At 42.8% G+C, this 17,532-nt stretch overlaps 1 protein-coding gene across 1 annotated transcript in view; it reads right to left on the reverse strand.

Moving 5' to 3' along the window:
- plcl5 (phospholipase C like 5) overlaps nt 1-12,097 on the reverse strand; it is a 68,666-nt gene extending 56,569 nt beyond the window's left edge. The window contains exon 1 of the mRNA XM_054607911.1: nt 11,240-12,097. Within this exon, the coding sequence (XP_054463886.1) occupies nt 11,240-11,545 (306 nt within the window). The 5' untranslated portion in view covers nt 11,546-12,097. The remainder of the gene's footprint in view (nt 1-11,239) is intronic.
- Between the last annotated feature and the right edge of the window lie 5,435 nt (nt 12,098-17,532).

Below are 17,532 nucleotides of genomic sequence, written 5' to 3' on the forward strand. Positions count from 1 at the left end.
ATTAATGGATCTACAATGTTAACTCTGACCTTCGTTTAACTATATGCTGGCTCATTTTCATCAAGAATAGCAACATCAACGAACCTCCTCTCTCTGTCATCACGGCCTCATTTCTCCCTCTATTTTTTCTACAGCTCAATGCGCAGTATCATTTCACACTGTAAAGTCCAGATCCATCTCTCTCAAGACCCCTACACATGCAATGCAAAGAAAACACATAAAATCCCTCAATCCAAAGTCCCAGCAAAGCCCAGCCTCCTCCCCCTTTCCCACACAAACTGTATATGTTATGAAAACATAAATATACAAGCTGATACGCAGAACATTGGGGTCTGGTGGACCAGAGGCCCAGAGCAGAAAGAAAGCTGGGAGCGCATGAAACCCCTGTGCCCAAGCCTCCAATCTCCAAACTCATATCTTATATTCTCAAGGATGAGCCAAGGCCTCCTCTGTCAGTGACAACCACCACACATCTACCCCACAGTATGGCAAACATAAATAAACCATCTAGACACATGCAGTGTGAAGAACAGATGAAAACACACAGACATAGAGCTTGCTAAGCTGAGAACACACTTGTAGAATGTGAAAAGAAGCGATTTAGTGAAGCCCTGAAGAGGATTTTTGTAAATAATGTATTCAGTTTAAGCCGCAGGGAAACAAACCGACGCTGCAAAGGAGATGCTAGTAGCGTCGGTGGAATGTGTGAGTGACTTGCCCGGGCTTGCACTGTAATCTACAGGAAGACACCCTGGGGCAACTCACACTAGGACACAGGTGGCATGTATGAGGACCCGAGAGGAACTAGAAACAGTCAGTGGAACATCTATAAAAACAAGCCAGGCAGTAACATCTGTGCATAACTTGATGAACAGTAATTACTGAAAATATGAAAGGTAACGTCTCCTGTGGAAGAGTAGAGCCTAATGGGAGAGATTTGAGGCACATTTGGTTCCATCTCGGCTGCACGGTGGTGTAGTGGTTAGCACTGTCGCCTCACAGCAAGAGGGGCCCGGGTTCAATTCCCGGGCTGGACAACCTTCTGTGTGGAGTTTGCATGTTCTCCCCGTGTCAGCGTGGGTTCTCTCCGGGTTCTCCGGCTTCCTCCCACAGTCCAAAGACATGCAGCTTAGGTGCATTGAAGACTCTAAATTGCCCGTAGGTGTGGATGTGAGTGTGAATGGTTGTTTGTCTCTATATGTCTGCCCTGCGACAGACTGGCGACCTGTCCAGGGTGAACCCTGCCTTCGCCCATTGACAGCTGGGATCGGCTCCAGCACCCCCGCGACCCTTAACTGGATAAGCGGTTACGGCAGATGGATGGATGGATGGATGGTTCCATCTCTTGCTCAGCTTGCGTAGGTGTTGCAGTTTAAGAATGGCTCATCCATAAAAAGTCACAAGAGATGTATTATAATGTGCGGGCAGCCACCACAACTACCAGTAAATTAGAGAGAACATGAAACAAAACACCAACTCACAAAGAGCTCAACCTAAATAAATCCTCGGTTTCTTTTATTTTCTAGGCAGATTCTGACCACACGGTGAGGTTGACCTCCAACAACATAAAATTCCAAAAAGGGAGACACCTAAATTTTCCCTTCCGATCACATACACACTCAGCTCCTGTGCCTATAAAGCCTAAAATGTCCTCGTCCCACGCCATCTGTGCCAGGGCAAAGAGAAAAAAATGACACCATCTGTGAATCCTTGGCAAGGTCTGTGTACCAGTGGCTTTCATCAACCATAGTGGTAAAAAGACATCAGAATACCACAAGCATCTCCATAGACATGTTCATGAACGTCACGATTCACTATAAAGCCAGAACATGCTTTTGAATACAGAAGGTTAAAGGTTTTTTTTCATAAAGGTGTCGCCTCAGTGCTGCTGTATAAATGAACATGAGCACTTGAGGTTTCAGCAGCCAAAAGATTTCTATACGATGCATAATGCATTGTGCACTTTGCATCAAGGTTTTGCGATGCATTGTGTTCCATACAATACTTATAGTCTACAGCCATTCCAGTCGATCTGTAAGGGCTGTACGTCTGCACAGCACTGCTTTTGGCCAAAAACTGAAGTCTGCCTGATAGAAACGTGCTCACAATGACAATGCTAACGGTTTGCAGGTAAAATGTTCATACAAATTAGCTTTAAAAGGATAGGAAAGGAGACCTGTATCACTGGGATTTCTTTCTACAGACATATTGACTTTAAAGAGAATAGTTTCATGAGGTGAAGAGGCTTGTTCTCTCTGCAGGTTGCATCATTTGACTTTTTATATATACAATTACTGATACAATACTCAAGTTTATGGAACCAAGATCAAAACAATAGCCTAATGAAAGAAATATTGATTTGAAATAAGTAAACAACACTATAAATCAAACGAGACATTCAATGCCTGCTTTCAGTATTTTATGACACATTTCTGTCGGTACTGAATAAGCATTGAGGTTTGACACCGTGCACTGCAAGACACGCGACTGATCTCACCATGATGCCTATCAACAACACATTTTGTGGTACTCAAAAACAAAAAAATAGAATGCACTTTGTGTTGTTCACCTTTATAAGATCTAGCCTACCATTATGAAATCTATAAATAAGCTGAGGTCCTTGGTTGGCTGGGTCATGACATGGTGCGAGGTAGGCAGAAGGCAATGAGAAGAAAATGCAAAGCGGAGCAGACACAAGAATCCAGGAACAGCGCCGGCATACAAACTGCCAAGGGAGACACATTATAGCAACAAGAAAGCATAAGAGAGCCAGAGTTTTTTATTTTGATTTCCAGTAGCTCCACAAGAGAAGTCTCGACTCCAAACTATGAAAGTTCAAACCTCCAAACACAACCTTGCACTCTTGCATAACCACTGTATTTGACCTGTGGTGAAACTACAGAAAAAGAGAAGCAGTATGTTCTTTCAGTTAAAGTAGAGATAACTGTGGCTAGCGATCAATATTAATGATTACTTTTCCTGCAGGAGAACTTTTGTTGGCCATGATTCGGTCTGAAACACACTGATGATGTCCTGCATGTCTACACACATACACGCATGTTTCAAATAGCTGCAAGACACACACACATACAGTTTACTGTAACACGTAATAATATCCCTGATGTGATGTCCTCACATCTCAACCTCACTGTCATGTCTTAATGCAGATCCTCCAACAAGGTCATAAGGTCAAGTTGCATCAATTCCTTCCTCCTGCAATTCTCTGGTCCTATCCTCCACTATTAGTTTTCCCGTTTTTTCTCAGGAAGCAGGACTGAAGGGTTTTAGTCTTGACTTTCTGTGGGAAATTTCCTTTCGTTTCAATAAAAAAAAAGCTGTGCAAGAATGCTGCAACATTAGCCCGGCGACGTCACTTCAGATGTTGGAGGGACCGCGACTGAAAATGACCACCCACGTGCACAAAGACACACATTACACACACGTCCCAATTCATCCATCACAACGCTCCTTCTGCTAATCGTTCTCTCCCTGTTCTCGTCATCAGGCACAGAGATAGCTGCACCCTCCCGCAGGACGAGGAACAGAAGAATGAAATGGTGCAGACGTGAAGACAGTGCGCTCCCTCCGACGGGCCAAACCTAACAGATTGACTGTCTGAGTAAATAAAGCGAGGAGGATAAGGAGGACTTGCCGCTGGCCGTACCTGTTTCCTGTTTTCTGCTCTTTTTAATTAAGTAGCGTGATGAAAGAAACTCGAAGAAAACAGAGCCTGCTCCATCTCCTGAGTTTCCTTCCCATCAGTGGGATTACCTAGGATTCACACTTAAGTATGTAATATAACAAGAAGCGAAAACATGAGGCGCTGGTGCTACATGTCGTGACAGAAAAAAATAAACTACAGAAAGAGTAGCACAACATAACATTTGACTCTCCTTAATAGCCTTGAATGTTAAAAAATAGTTCCAGAGCCCAAAATGGCTCTTTGGGCCATTACACGGATTTCAATTTGATTTTAAATGGAAAGTAAAAAAAATGAACAGCCAACTTTTTATTTTGGTGAACTGTTTTGATGATTGCAAACTGTTTCATCATCCTCAGACACACAGTGCTCGTCTGTGTGTACTGTTATATTCTCTTCCCGTCTTACTGCACTCGAACATGAAGAACAAATGTGATTGAAAGGATGTGCCATATGTTCTACAGGCAGGTAAAAAAAACATGTCAGAGCAAAGCCAGGTGCAGCAGCTCTCATATACATATTGTCCTATTCATCCATCAGACCACCGTTCTTCTGGCCCAGATGAACCTGGGAAACTTCGAGCCTGACAAATCTGTATATTACTCATCCTTACTTATGTCCTTGGAATGATAAAAGCTATCCTGAGAGACCCATCTGGTATCTTCTCAGACATCCTGCCCAGAGACTTTTCTCTCTCTGTCACGAGGACCACACATATTAAAACCCCCGATGTTGTGTCATCACCTTTTCAGATGTCCCACAAGGATCATCGAGATAAGGCATCAGCACAAACACGGTGTCCAATCAAATCAATTGTCCTTGTTTCAAAGCGCTGTCTTTGTTTGGGGCTCTATTTGATGGATGAGTAATTGTGGTTCCCAGCTCAAGTCATTATCCCTTAAGGGGAATAAAAGAGGAGGAGGGATTAGGAGGCAACTTTGGATAACTCCACCCCCATGAAACAAGAGACGGATGGCCACAAGGACAAGAGGAACTCCATTGGTTGTGTGTCGTCTCTCAAGAAGGGGGGAGTGAAGGGAAGGGGAAGTTAAATACACCAAATCCTTGTCAGGGGTTTTATAGCGGTTAGTCTAGTCTAGTGTTTGCCAATTAGCATTAGTGCTTTGAAATTGTAGCCACAAGTAAATAAAGGGTCCGGCAAAGTAAAGAGTTCTCATCCCTAAATTCCCTAGTTGAAGAGGTGACACATTTCTCTATGCCAGGGGTTTTCAAAGTCTGACACTAATTACCGTTTAAAAATCCTTTAAAATCCTCGAAACTAAGCTTAAAGGTATAGACCCTCCGTATCATGTCTCCATTAGAAACTCTATTTGACTTTTCCCTCTTTCTAGAGTGCTCCTCTTATTTCTGCCATGATCTGATCAGCTTCAAGTGATAAGACATTTTTGAGAGACAAGAGAAAGTTGCAAGGGTCTTTCAAATAACCTTGAAGTAACAAGCCAAACATAAAGCAGACATAATTCTCAGCTTCTCCTCGTTTAAGTTCACTGCTGTTCTATGAATGTTGTTTGGGGCTCTTGAGCTCAGTCTTCCTCTGTGGGTGAGTGACCTCTACAAAACTGTTGACGCTTTTTCTCCCTGCTTGATGCCAAGCTGTGGATTCAGATACAAAGAGGCCTATTTGAGATGTTTGTATTTCGCAGATTGCTGCTTTGCGAGAAGCGGCCAAGAGAGCAAGCGATGATTCAGCAGCCCCAGACGTCTGTCATCACCACTTCACATCTTCTGCTTCCTCCTTTACGATTCGGCGCAGATCTCTGTTTTCCAAAAATATCTGAGCTCTCAGTTCGGGGTTGCTGCGGCAGGAGACGTGGGAATTACTTTTAAAAAAAACTTCAAAGAGACGTGCATGTTATTCCAACTTTCTGGAGCGCTGTCCATATTTCATTACTTTGAATGATTTTTTGGGGAGGGAGCTCTTAATCTACGATTCTATGTAAAGCCTGTGATATGAGCAGTGAGGCGTGGACACGCTCTTATCCAATTCATCATCATCATCATCATCACCATCATCATCATCACAGATGATCCCACTAAATGTAATCAGTGTTATAAGTTCAGGCTGGTACTGAGGTGTCCTCAGTTCTACAGGGGATCAGCCAAATCTCACATTAGCTAAACGATAGACAACAGCAGAGGCAGCCTGACAGATTTGAGACACTGCTCCTGTCTGACAGCTCCCCTTCAGCTACGTGTCCATACAGGTTTTAAGTTAACTTTTCAAATGTCACAAAGAGAGACACTGTGAATTACTTTGAGTTTCTTTCATCGAGTGGCAATCTGAAAATATAATAAACCGTAGCTAAATACTAATTTAAGAATCAGTTACTATTTAGCCAGTTGACTTTGACTGTCAACTGGCACGACTGACATTATAGGACAATTCCTGTCTACTAATAATTTTGATACGAATCAAATTGTTGCTGAAGCTTAAAGATACGGAACATCAGCAGTCACTTAATGCAACTACTGAACAATTTGTCAGGCTGGTTTTGCTGAGCATACATCATTCAATCAATGACAAATACAATATCTTCTTTATTGACTCAGGGAAAAATATGGGTCGTCCTTTAATCCAAAGGTTGGCAGCTTGGTTCCTAGCTCTTCTTGTCCTCTAGTCCTTGAGCAAGACACTGAACCGCAAGTTGCTCCCTGAACGCTTTTCAGTAGCCCACTGCTCCTAAAAATGCTCAGGATGGGTTAAATGGAGAGGCAATAATATAACGGAACTGAGTTTAAAACACTTTTAGGGATATTGAGGAAATATCATCAGCATTTGGTTACAAAATGATGACAAATCAGGGCAAAACCCAAGGTGTTGGTGAGCTGATGTAGGAGAGATTTGAATCTGCTTTCCAATGCAAACAACATGCTTTGCAGAAGAGGTGGGCCCTCCCTTTCTATTTGCATTTGCTCTATATGTCAGAGCACAAACAAACATATGCTACAACAGCTCCATTTCCACACATTTGCACGAGAGGTGATGAGTGACAATTTGCTGAAAAGTGTAAAATAACAGAACAGGCCATGTTCGTGGGTGCCGCGGTTCATTTCACACTATAAATTTGTGGAGGGTTCAGGGACCAATTCTTTTTCACAGGTTCTATTAATACCTGCAGAATCAATGCCTTGATGCCAGAGTATAGTTTCCCATCATAAGTTCCACTACGAATCCCCAAGGGGACATATATTTTTAATAGGATAATGTACCTTGTCACAATGAAGAAGTCCTCCAGATTCTAGGAGCATTCAGATAAAGCGACCTAGCGACCATCACTGATATCAATCTCGCTGAACCCCTGTGGGATGAACTTAAATGCACAATAAAAAAAAGACCATCCACCCATCAACCTTGTGCAGTTATGAAAGGCACTCATGTCTGCACGGTCAGCTTTAACACTGGCCCCACTGTTGAGTCACGACGCGTGGGAGCTGTTATGGAGGCCAGAGATGGCCAAACACAGTAGTGAACCGCTTTTTCTATTTAAATGCTCAGTGAGCGGAGGAGGGTGACTTTGAGAGTGGGAGGAGCATTTTCAGTGCCTGTGGTTATTGAACATCACTTTTATGTCCTGTTTCTATGTGGCAGAATGCATCGCTTCACCAGAGGCAGGTTTTGAGATGCAACTGTGACAAAATTACACCTCAAGTTTCCTGTTTTTAACCCCATTTTGTTTCTTAGCCTCTGAGAAACAAAAACATGGCTTTTCAGTATACCCTTCAAACTAAATATACCAATTTTAGTTGAATCCGTCATCTCTTGGACTGAGTGATGATCACCTCCTCCTCTAGGGTGCTTTGTCACTCATCTCGGTCGATAGATTTGACCCCTCCATCAGCCAATCAGGCAAGTCCCCTATTAAACATCACAGCACACTCTTGAGCTGATGAGGGGCACGTTTGTCATTTAGGCCCATAACTATTAAATGAGGTCATAAATGAGAAGATGAATTGATGATAACAGTGTTACATCAATGATGTCGTTCCTTCTTTAAACCCAACCTTGAATTTTTTTTCTTCTTGCAGATCTCTGAAAAATGTAATGTTTGACCTTTAATCTGCTGCTGAGGTTAAGGACTCTACAGAGCGCAGGCAAGAGGAGAGGGTGAAAAAGAAAGAAAAGAAAAATGCTTTGGAGAGATGCAATCAAAATAAAGATGCATCATTCTTAAATTCTTGATCAAATCCTGCTCCTCCCTCACTTGTGCTAGCTGTCAGTTGCCTTCACCCAGCAGCCGTGCTGGAGCCGGCCTTGCAGCTGTCCACAGTCCAGCGTTACATAACAGGGCTGCATCACAGACCCCCCTCTGGCCACTTTGCAGCCTCTCCACCATGACACTGTCACCCCGCTGAGGAAATGGCAGGAGGACAGAGTTGCATGCCCGCTTAAGGGACAGACACACAGACTCTCCTCTCTTCTAAGACTCGCTCGCTGAGGGTCAAGTTAATGAGGTAATGCGGTGCGGTAATTGCTCATTTGCTTCCCAATTCCCATGGACCCGTGGACCCTTCACCTTTTAAACCTCCACTCAAACACACACACAAACACGCGCAGAAAAGTGCTGCTCAAGTGTGGGTGGCTGTGCTGAAGCTATACATGAAGCACAGCTGACCCAGTTTCCCACCATGCTCTGCACGAACAGTGCGTATGATTTCGTGCCTATAATGTGCTACTCATCTTTCTGGAGGTGTTCGGGCAAATCAAACCCTGATGAGACAGTATCAAATGGTTCAAGTCATATTTCAGGCTCTGTGAAAGGAGTGTTTCACCTTTAATATATGCATGTTAATGGTCAAACCTGTTCTACAAGGACGTCATATGATCAACACAAGACAAGAGTAACTGCAGCAACAAGATATAGCTAAAGGACTTTACTTGGAACGGCCTCAAGAAGGAGAAGACGTTGGACTGGTGATGTGTTTGGGACTTCCCGTGCTGCCAAGTGAAGCCAATGTGGAAGTGTCTTAAAACTTGCATTGTCTCTACTGACCAGCAGGGGGCGACTCCTCCGGTTGCAAAAAAAAAAGTCTGATTGTATAGAAGTCTATAATAAAATTATCCTCCCTCAGTAAACATTGTTAACATGAGTTTATGGTCAAAATCTCTAGTATCAAGTACTTTCCAACACAACATGATGTTTATTTAGTAAATTATGGTCCAGTCTAGAGTTAAATAGGCCATAAAGCGGAGTCTGCTAAATGACTGTAATGTAATGTAATGTAATGAGTATGCTTTAGGGCGGGCTACAGGTCGCTTTCGCTACCAAAGACGTATACAGTTTCTCTACGTCATTCCTCTGCACTATAATATGGTAACTTCTATTAAAAAAAAAAAAATGCGATGGCCGTAATCAAAGATGGCGACGGCAAAATCTCAGCACTCTAGGCTTCTTAATGGCAGCCAACAAACCAATGGGTGAGGTCACGATGACTACGTCCGCTTCTTACATACGGTCTATGGTTTAAACTGTCATAAGTGCAGCTGAAACACAACAGAAGGGAATTCCACCAGCTGTGCACAATTTATCAGGATAAAATCCAGACTTTCACAGATGAAGAAGAGCCTTGGATATGTAAGTGCACTCCTCTGAGAGAGTGCTCTGGATCACTGCGGTCATTAAATGTATCTAGAGTCACACTCAAGTGACAACAGCCCACTGACATTTTGTGTCATTGAAGACACTCAAATACCTACAATATGCTGATTCTTTCTATTCTTCTATTGTTATTGTGCAATAATAGTTAAAATAGTTTTTTCTGTCTGTAAATATTATATTTCAGTTATTGTTGTTTTTCTACTGTTTTTATTGCTTATTTATAATACTTGTTGTTTTTTTTTCCGTTTTTTTTAATTTTTTTTTTTTATCTTGTCTTTCTTCTACTATGTCTCTTGTGCGCACTTTACTCTATGCTGCTGTAAGCCTGCAAATTTCCCCGCTGCGGGACTAATAAAGGATTATCTTATCTTATCTTATCTTATCTTATTCTGCTGAATTCCAAATATATCACACATATGGTTTCCATCCGGCGTAGTGAGATCACAGTTTTGAAACTACACATCAACCCATTTTAAGAGCTGTCCCTGGATATGTTAGGATACAACACATGAAAATTTGCTGTACTTGTTATACTCCAAATCTTTTTTGATATGAAGAACAAATGTTTTCACCGAAAATACAAACGTAAAAGGCTCAGCGTGAAAACAGCAAGGAATTGTACATTTATTTAAATCTCAAATTACCAGTGTCTGGGTTCATATACATTTTGTTTGTGGGAGGGTTCACTGTGTTTGCCAACACCCAAAAGGGAATCCAATAATAGGGCCAACAAAGAATTAGCCAGTGTTTTGTGTCAGTTGCTAAGCAAACTAGGTCTGATATGACAGAATGCAACTCCCCAGCGTGTCCCACCTACGCAATACTTGTATCTCCACCAAGGACCCCATGATGAAGTCTGTCATACTTAAGGACTGCGCTCTGTTTTGTAAAAACAACACAGTCTTGGGCAAAAAAAAACAACACAATATGGGTTGATATAACATAAATCCTATGAGCAAACTTGCCTATGTCTGTTTGTGTAAGACCAGTTAATTAACCTCCAGTAATGGGACCACTAGGGGTTGGGCCACCATTAAAAATATTAACATCACACCATCCATTACTGAGAGAGCTATATGCAAGTGGCCCACAAATCAAGTTTATATTACGCAAAAGATTCAAAGAACACCAAATTCTGTGCACCATATGTTCACATAAACCTGCTATAACTTCAACATTTTCAATTGTTAAAAAATTAACCCCAAGTGTACTGCAACTCTACTAAAAACTTAATTATCCTTATAATGCATTCTAACACTGACACCCCAGCAGAATACTAACAATGTTACCTAAATCTGAACCTAAAAATATCACAAATACACTACATCATGTATTTTAGCCACAACAAGGTAACTGCAGCTTATTTAAAAAAAATAATGACGCTTCTTTAGGTTCTGGTTTAACTGACAGATGCAAACCTGCGTAAATGAGGGATCTCTTTAAATATCAGTTTATCAAGATGATTAAAGCACAGACTTCATGTCAAAGTGTGTTTTTTTCATCAGTGAGTTTGACACATAACATGCAGGGACATCCATTTGTCTAGGACCCAGAATACAGTAGATGTTAGGAGAAGATTTCAGCATTTGTTATTCTTGATGTGGAGCGTCTTGTGTTTCTATTGTCTAGTGGTGGCTTAAAGACTAATTTGCGGTAATCCCTTCATGCATTATCTCCTTGTGCTAAACTTCATGTTTGTGGGGGATCCAGTGGAACTTTAAGGAACCCTGGAAGTGTCTGGACCACAGTTTATGTAGGCTTACCACACTTTTATAAATATATATATATAAAAAAAATATATATATATATAACCTTTTATTATTTTGTTACCATATAATGTGACACAGCCACTTGGCAAATTCCCCTCGTGTCACCTTGACAATCGTTGACAAGGACAATCTATTATTTTCACCCAACCAACCTTCATGATGCCACAAGGTGCGTTTCCAGCTCCCTGGATCCTCTCGGCAGAATTATCTCGGCTGCCGCTCCCGATCCGTGGACTGCCGTGGTGCTCCCGGTACCGTCCGTTGCTGTAAACTCCTTCGGCTCCGTAGCCCTGAGCAGCGGCCGACACCTCCAAGTACGCCCGGGTACCGGTCGCAGTCAGCGCGGCCGCATCGCCGGTGATCCCCGCTGCGTTGGTCGCGCCCTGGGCTGGCGGCGCGCCGATGGTAGGATCCAGAAAATGTCCCGACACAACATCTGAAGCGTGAACCCCTGCCATGATCCGCCGGTGTTACAGCAATGCCCTCCCCTCCTCAGTGGAAAAACAGCCCATATTCTCAAAGCACGGCGGACTTGTTGACGTCCAGGGAGGCTCGTCGTCTTCTTCTTCTTCTTCTCCGGATCACCGGTGGTCCATGTTCATCTGGGGGCGCACGGTGGCGTGTGGAAGCCGGGCTGTGGATGGTCCTGGTGGAAGAATGAGGAGACGCTGAACCCCCGCACGCAACACGCAACCCGCAATTAGCTTTCTGCAGGCGTGCGCGCACAAACACCGGGGGTATTAACTTATGCGGAGGGTTCCCCGCTGCCGTCTCTGTTGTTTACAGCTCGCACTTTCGTGTCCTTGTCCTTAAAAAAAAACAACAACAACCAAATCTGTTCCTCTCCCCACGTCCGCTTCTTCTTCTTCTTCTTCTTCTTCTTCTTCTTGTGGACTCTCCTCGGTCTGCGTCGCCTCGCGTCCTGTTCACTTTTTGCAGAGCTTGCAAACGGGAGCGCTTCCCCTCTCTCACATGCATCCGCGGGACAAATTCAAGACTGCGAGAGCGCAATCGCAATAAGCCCCCTAAACCCCCCCCCCCCAAAAAAAACGCATGCATGTACAATTAAACCCGGTCTCTCTCGCGCGCAGTGACACTCTGATTTATTTAACGCGCGCACGCAGCGTCTCATCCAGCAGCACGCGGACTATATTGAACGTTTGTGACCGTTCAACATTTGGAAAATGTATCATAGGCCTACACTTTAGGCTCTATGGTTTTATTTCTAAAATATCATCATTGTAATTAAAGTGAAGTGCTTGTAACTCACTAACAAACTCACTCTGTACCGTGTATCAGCCTCCCCATAGGAGGGCGCTAGGTAGCCTCACTTTTTTTTTTAAAAATGAGGGAACATTTGGATTTTAAAAAGTCTATATTTCATGGCAGATTCATGGCAGGAGGAGCAGACCTACCCCAAAAAAGGTACACTGTCATCATGGAAAAGGAAACACAACCACTTTGGTGTGCATTAAGATATTGGTAAACAAATACAATAAAGATTTAGCTGCTTATTTAAGTTTAAGTTTAATAAGCAACTTTTCAAAGATATGTCAATTAATTTAGCATTTATTTCAGTCTCTAAACCATCAATGACACTACATTACTATCATTCAAACAAGCACATTTTCGTGAGAAGAGGTCACATGTCCAGAGCCAACTGTCAATAAACAACACGTTGTTTCAATAACCGTAAAGTTTATAATTTTGATAATTTATTTCATCTGGCCTCTGCACCCCTCTTTAACCGTGAACAACAGCTATATGAAACAAATTGAGTTGTAGGAGTCAGCTGTTTATTTTCCTTGGTTGGACTACAGCAACCAGGTCCATAATTTCAGGTTTGAAACTGCCAGTTCTGCAGCTTCTGCAACTGGATGATACTGGCTGAGCCAACAGAGGAGATTAAGCCCACTGCTTCCATGTTTTTCCTGCTGAAGAGAACTTTCTGAAAAACACTACATCTCTCCAACCCTCTGTTTATCTGTTGTCACACAGCCACATGAGTGTCCCAAGCTGAATGCCTCGTTGTCCTTGTCTCTCTCCCCCTCAGTGTTTGTTTCCTTTCTCTTATTTGTGTAAATGGTGCCCTTGAGAACTCCTCGTATTCTGTCCTCTTTCTAGGTCTCCGTGGTGGGGTGAAGGTCGTGTGGCTATCTGTGTGGCGGCACCTGGAAGTTCCTCGACGTCCTCCTGGATTCCATTCCTTATATTTGTTTACAATCTATCCATCATTTTTTTCATCCAGATTGTTTATGCTTTTGTTTTTACAACGTTGGTCTATTCTGTAAACAACAAATCTATTGCATGCCTGTCCGTCCAGAGACAGAGATCCCTCCTCTGTTCTTCTTCCAGTGTTCGCTATTAAATGTTTTCTTTATTTATTTATTTTTTCTGAATCTATGGACTAAGGTCTAACGACAGACAATGTCCTTTGCTGTGCCAGACTGTGATTTGTGATACTGGGTTGTATAAATAAAATTGACTTGACTCGAGTTTGGCTTCAAGTGCGTTACATCAATGTCACAGTGTCACCTTGTTTCCAAGGAAATGTGCTACAATGCAGCACTTCCCAGATATGTGTCCTTATTCAACTGCTGTTGTAGCTTCGATGATGGGAATACGTCTCACAATACATCTCACACACTGCTTTCACCCACCAAACGTGATAAGGAGAATAGTAACGGTTAACGTGGAAACACTTGCGTTGACACTAACACATCATTTCACAGTATCGCTGTTCAGCAAAGATCCTTAACCCCACCTCCCTGCTTCTAAGAAACTAATATGCAGACAAACAACAGAGTGGAGACTGTAAATATTAGCACCATTCATTAACTATTGCATTCTGAGTAACTTGGAAAGATTGCAGTTGTGCATCATCATCGCATGCAGTCTGACCTCGACGCCCCTGTTTAACATTCTACAAAACTGAGCATCTGCTCACGCCTCTGAGGCCAGGCCAAAATAAACTACAACAATGGTGTAACATTCAACGTCAGGCCAACTCCCATCATCAGACGAGACATGGCCAGTAAGCTGGGATAATGCAACTCCATTTATAAACCACTGAGGAGGCAAATCAAATCACAGCCTATTTGAATCAAAGAAGTCATGTGCAGCAGAGAGTGGGATTGCTGTGTCTGCTCATAATTGTCAAATATGGCCAAGCTAATCATAGCCAAATAGATGTCGTTACATCATAGACAGACTTGATTGTGTTGAGATTTTTTTGTCCTTCATGTAAATACTGAAAAAAAAGAGGGAAATTATCCTGGTAAACAGCAATGCCCACATGACACACAGCGGATTACAGTACGTGGTTTGTAATCATCAGATATTTTGTCAGAGGGCGAGACAGTCTGAAGAAGTTAATGGTCTTATTGTTCTACGTAGATTTTATTCACAGACCTTGGTGGTGATAAGTGGCTTAATCTGCAGCCAAAACACAGCCTCCCTAATCACATTCAGTTCAAATACGAGTACTGTGTGAGCCCAGCTTCTTCTCAAGGACGGACAGGACAGTGGGAGGGAGAAGGGAATGGAATTTGTGAATGGATGATGTGACATAAGGAAAGGGGGAAAAGGAGGATGAAGTGACTGAATGCTTGCTGGTAGACCGAGGCAGTAAATCTCCAGGAAGAGGGGACCGGAGAGATATCTGGCCTTGTTTTTTTTTCCTAACTCACACTCACCCTCTTTCCCTCGTGATCTCTCAGGGTCATGTATTATGCATTCTCAGAAATTATTTAGCAAAAGTTCTGCTTTTAAAAGCCTCCCCGCTCAGCCCTGCTGTCTCACTTTAATGTGAGAAGTCTGACGGCCAGTCTCTGAACTTAAAATTCAGCTCCGTGCGGATTTAAACCGAGTTGAGGGGGTTATAGTAGTTCACGTGAGTCCACAAGATGTGACCACAGTTACAGGGGCCTCCCAGTGATCCACCCACAAAAACAGTATGTTCAGTGCACTGTTAAGTAGTGAAAACATCAGAGATCATGACTGGAGGAATGAACAAAACAGATTAGGCTATAAAGAGCTCAAATAAAACAGTGAATGTGAGAGAACATGAAAGACAGAGTAGACTGCACCAGCACTTTTGAACACTGAAATGGCGATGTCACTCTTAATAACACCCTTGTTGTTTTCCATTGAGGTTTGCTTTAGTTTCCTGTGGCAGGATGTCAGCCATGCCTATGTACAGTTAAGGCACCACTCCCTCCTACTATACAGAAGCTGTCGGTTCAGACCCATGGATCTCTATATCGCCATGCTTTCAGGTCTCTAATGGCCCCTCTCCTCCCTCCAGGGCCATCAACAGCAGCCAGGCCATTTTATTGATGACAGCTGGCTATTGATCAAGACTCCTAATCCCAGCTGGCTACAGGGGAATAGAAGTGAGGGTCATCAAATGTTCAGGATTTATTACCCCATAAGGTTTTTGTAGAAAGCTAAGGGTCACCTTGCTTCCTCACACCTTTATTTCAAACATACTGTGTCTACATCAACGGTTACCTTTTCCTATCTTAAAAGGAAGATAATACCTTCTGTAGTAGAGGTAAAATAAACGGCTAAATGTTACAAGCGGAAACACTGTTGCAAACACTACTCAGCCGCTAATCAGCCGCAGATTTTGTTTTTTCTAACCCTTTGCAGAACAGGAAAACCTCTTCAAACCACATAAGATGAAAAAGAAGAAATCGCTAATGAATAGTTTTTGTCTCCAGCAAGCTCACCAGCTCCAGGTCTGAACCTTAACCCCTCACCCTAACTCTAAAGCCCCAGGACAGCCTGGGAAGCCATCAGTATGCTCCCAAGGCTCAAACTGGACCCCAGTCTTCCTAACCTTCTCCCAGCGACCCTAGCTCTGACCCTCCAGCCCCGAATCACCCTTTCAGCAATCTCTGCGGGACCAGGCCTGGCCCACAACCCCTCAACTCTAACACTTGGGGAAAAATTCAGTCAGAGACTTCTTAGTCCTGGTACTCCAATCCACAGGGGGCCCAGATGGAATTGGTGTGGGTTTGCCCCAGCCCACACTGGCTACAGTAAATCCACACGCACACACAGTGGGCCCACACGGGTATGTTTATTAGGGTACGGGGATAAAAATAAAACTACACAAACAAGGATCTACTTCTCACAGATACATGCAGTTTGTGCATTGCATATTTGAATGAATAATGATGTCTATAGAGGAAGTTCCTGCTGATCACAGCCGGGGAGCCAAGGGTGTGTTTTCCTGAGCTTTGCCACCGCACTTCCTGTGCCTGCCCATGTGATCATCAGTGCAACGAGAACTTTGCATGAATTACTTCTCACGAAGGCTTTTCATGTAGTGTAGTTTTTCCATTCACAGCTGGTCTTTAAATGCACACTAATCTCATGATCTAAACAAAAGGACATCCACATCTGCCCGGTCACTACATCAGTCTGATCCATTGGATTTCACTGACACCTGGTGGTGACTTGCCTTAGATAAGCTAGAATAAAGAACTAAATACCCAGGTATGAGCTTCTTGTCTAACGCCTAATACAGAGGTCATATTTTTTTGGGTTGTTAAATTATAGCGCAAAACGTCAAAAGTCGAACGACAAGTTTGTCATACTCGGCTGGCCACATCAATATTTCTGCTAGGGGTTATTCTTCAGGATGGTGGAAGATTGAAAAAGGTTAAATTTCACCAGAAAATAGTATTTACAGACACATGTATGAAACCAGTTTCAGTAGTGTAATAATCACTATAATTATTTAGACTATTGAAGCAAGTCTGTCAAACTTATTGCATTAAAACTATTATATACCGTTAAACACAACCATGGCCCTGTAACCAAGGACAGCGAGTTAGCCTTGGAGAACATCCCCCCGATATGTGGGCTAAAGGGATTGGGATCTTTATATCAAAACATTTACCCAAACAGCCATCAAGGCACATGAGTCAGCCAACTGTCCCTGACAAACCAAAGATATGATAAATAGATTAACTTTAAAAACCCAACTGAAACTGTGCACACTGTTAAAAACATATTTCAATCAGCAGTTAAAATACAACAACTTCTACATTTAATTAGGATTTTTTTAAAAGAACGATACCAAAAACACCTTAAAACAGTTTGTCCTGCTACTGCCATTACAAAGACATGTCTTTCCAATAGGGGACGGTGGAGAGAAGTCCTCTCCCTCAGCTGGTCATGATGTTCTTGTCCGGATAAGGACATGATAAACATGTAGCTAAATATTCATCCTGCATAACTGTTACCCACCACGGAAAGAAGCTTGTTTAAAAGCTCATGGTAACCATATTTACCAAAACAAAACACAACCTCAACACCAAGCATTAAACACGGTTAACATGGTGTTGCACATGAGGAGAAGTTTGCCTTCAGGGCTTTCTATCAATAATCTGCTCAGGTTTAGGCAACAAACGTACTTAATTAGGTTAAGGAT

Source organism: Anoplopoma fimbria, chromosome 11, assembly GCF_027596085.1.
Source record: "Anoplopoma fimbria isolate UVic2021 breed Golden Eagle Sablefish chromosome 11, Afim_UVic_2022, whole genome shotgun sequence".
NCBI classification, from domain to species: Eukaryota; Metazoa; Chordata; class Actinopteri; order Perciformes; family Anoplopomatidae; genus Anoplopoma; species Anoplopoma fimbria.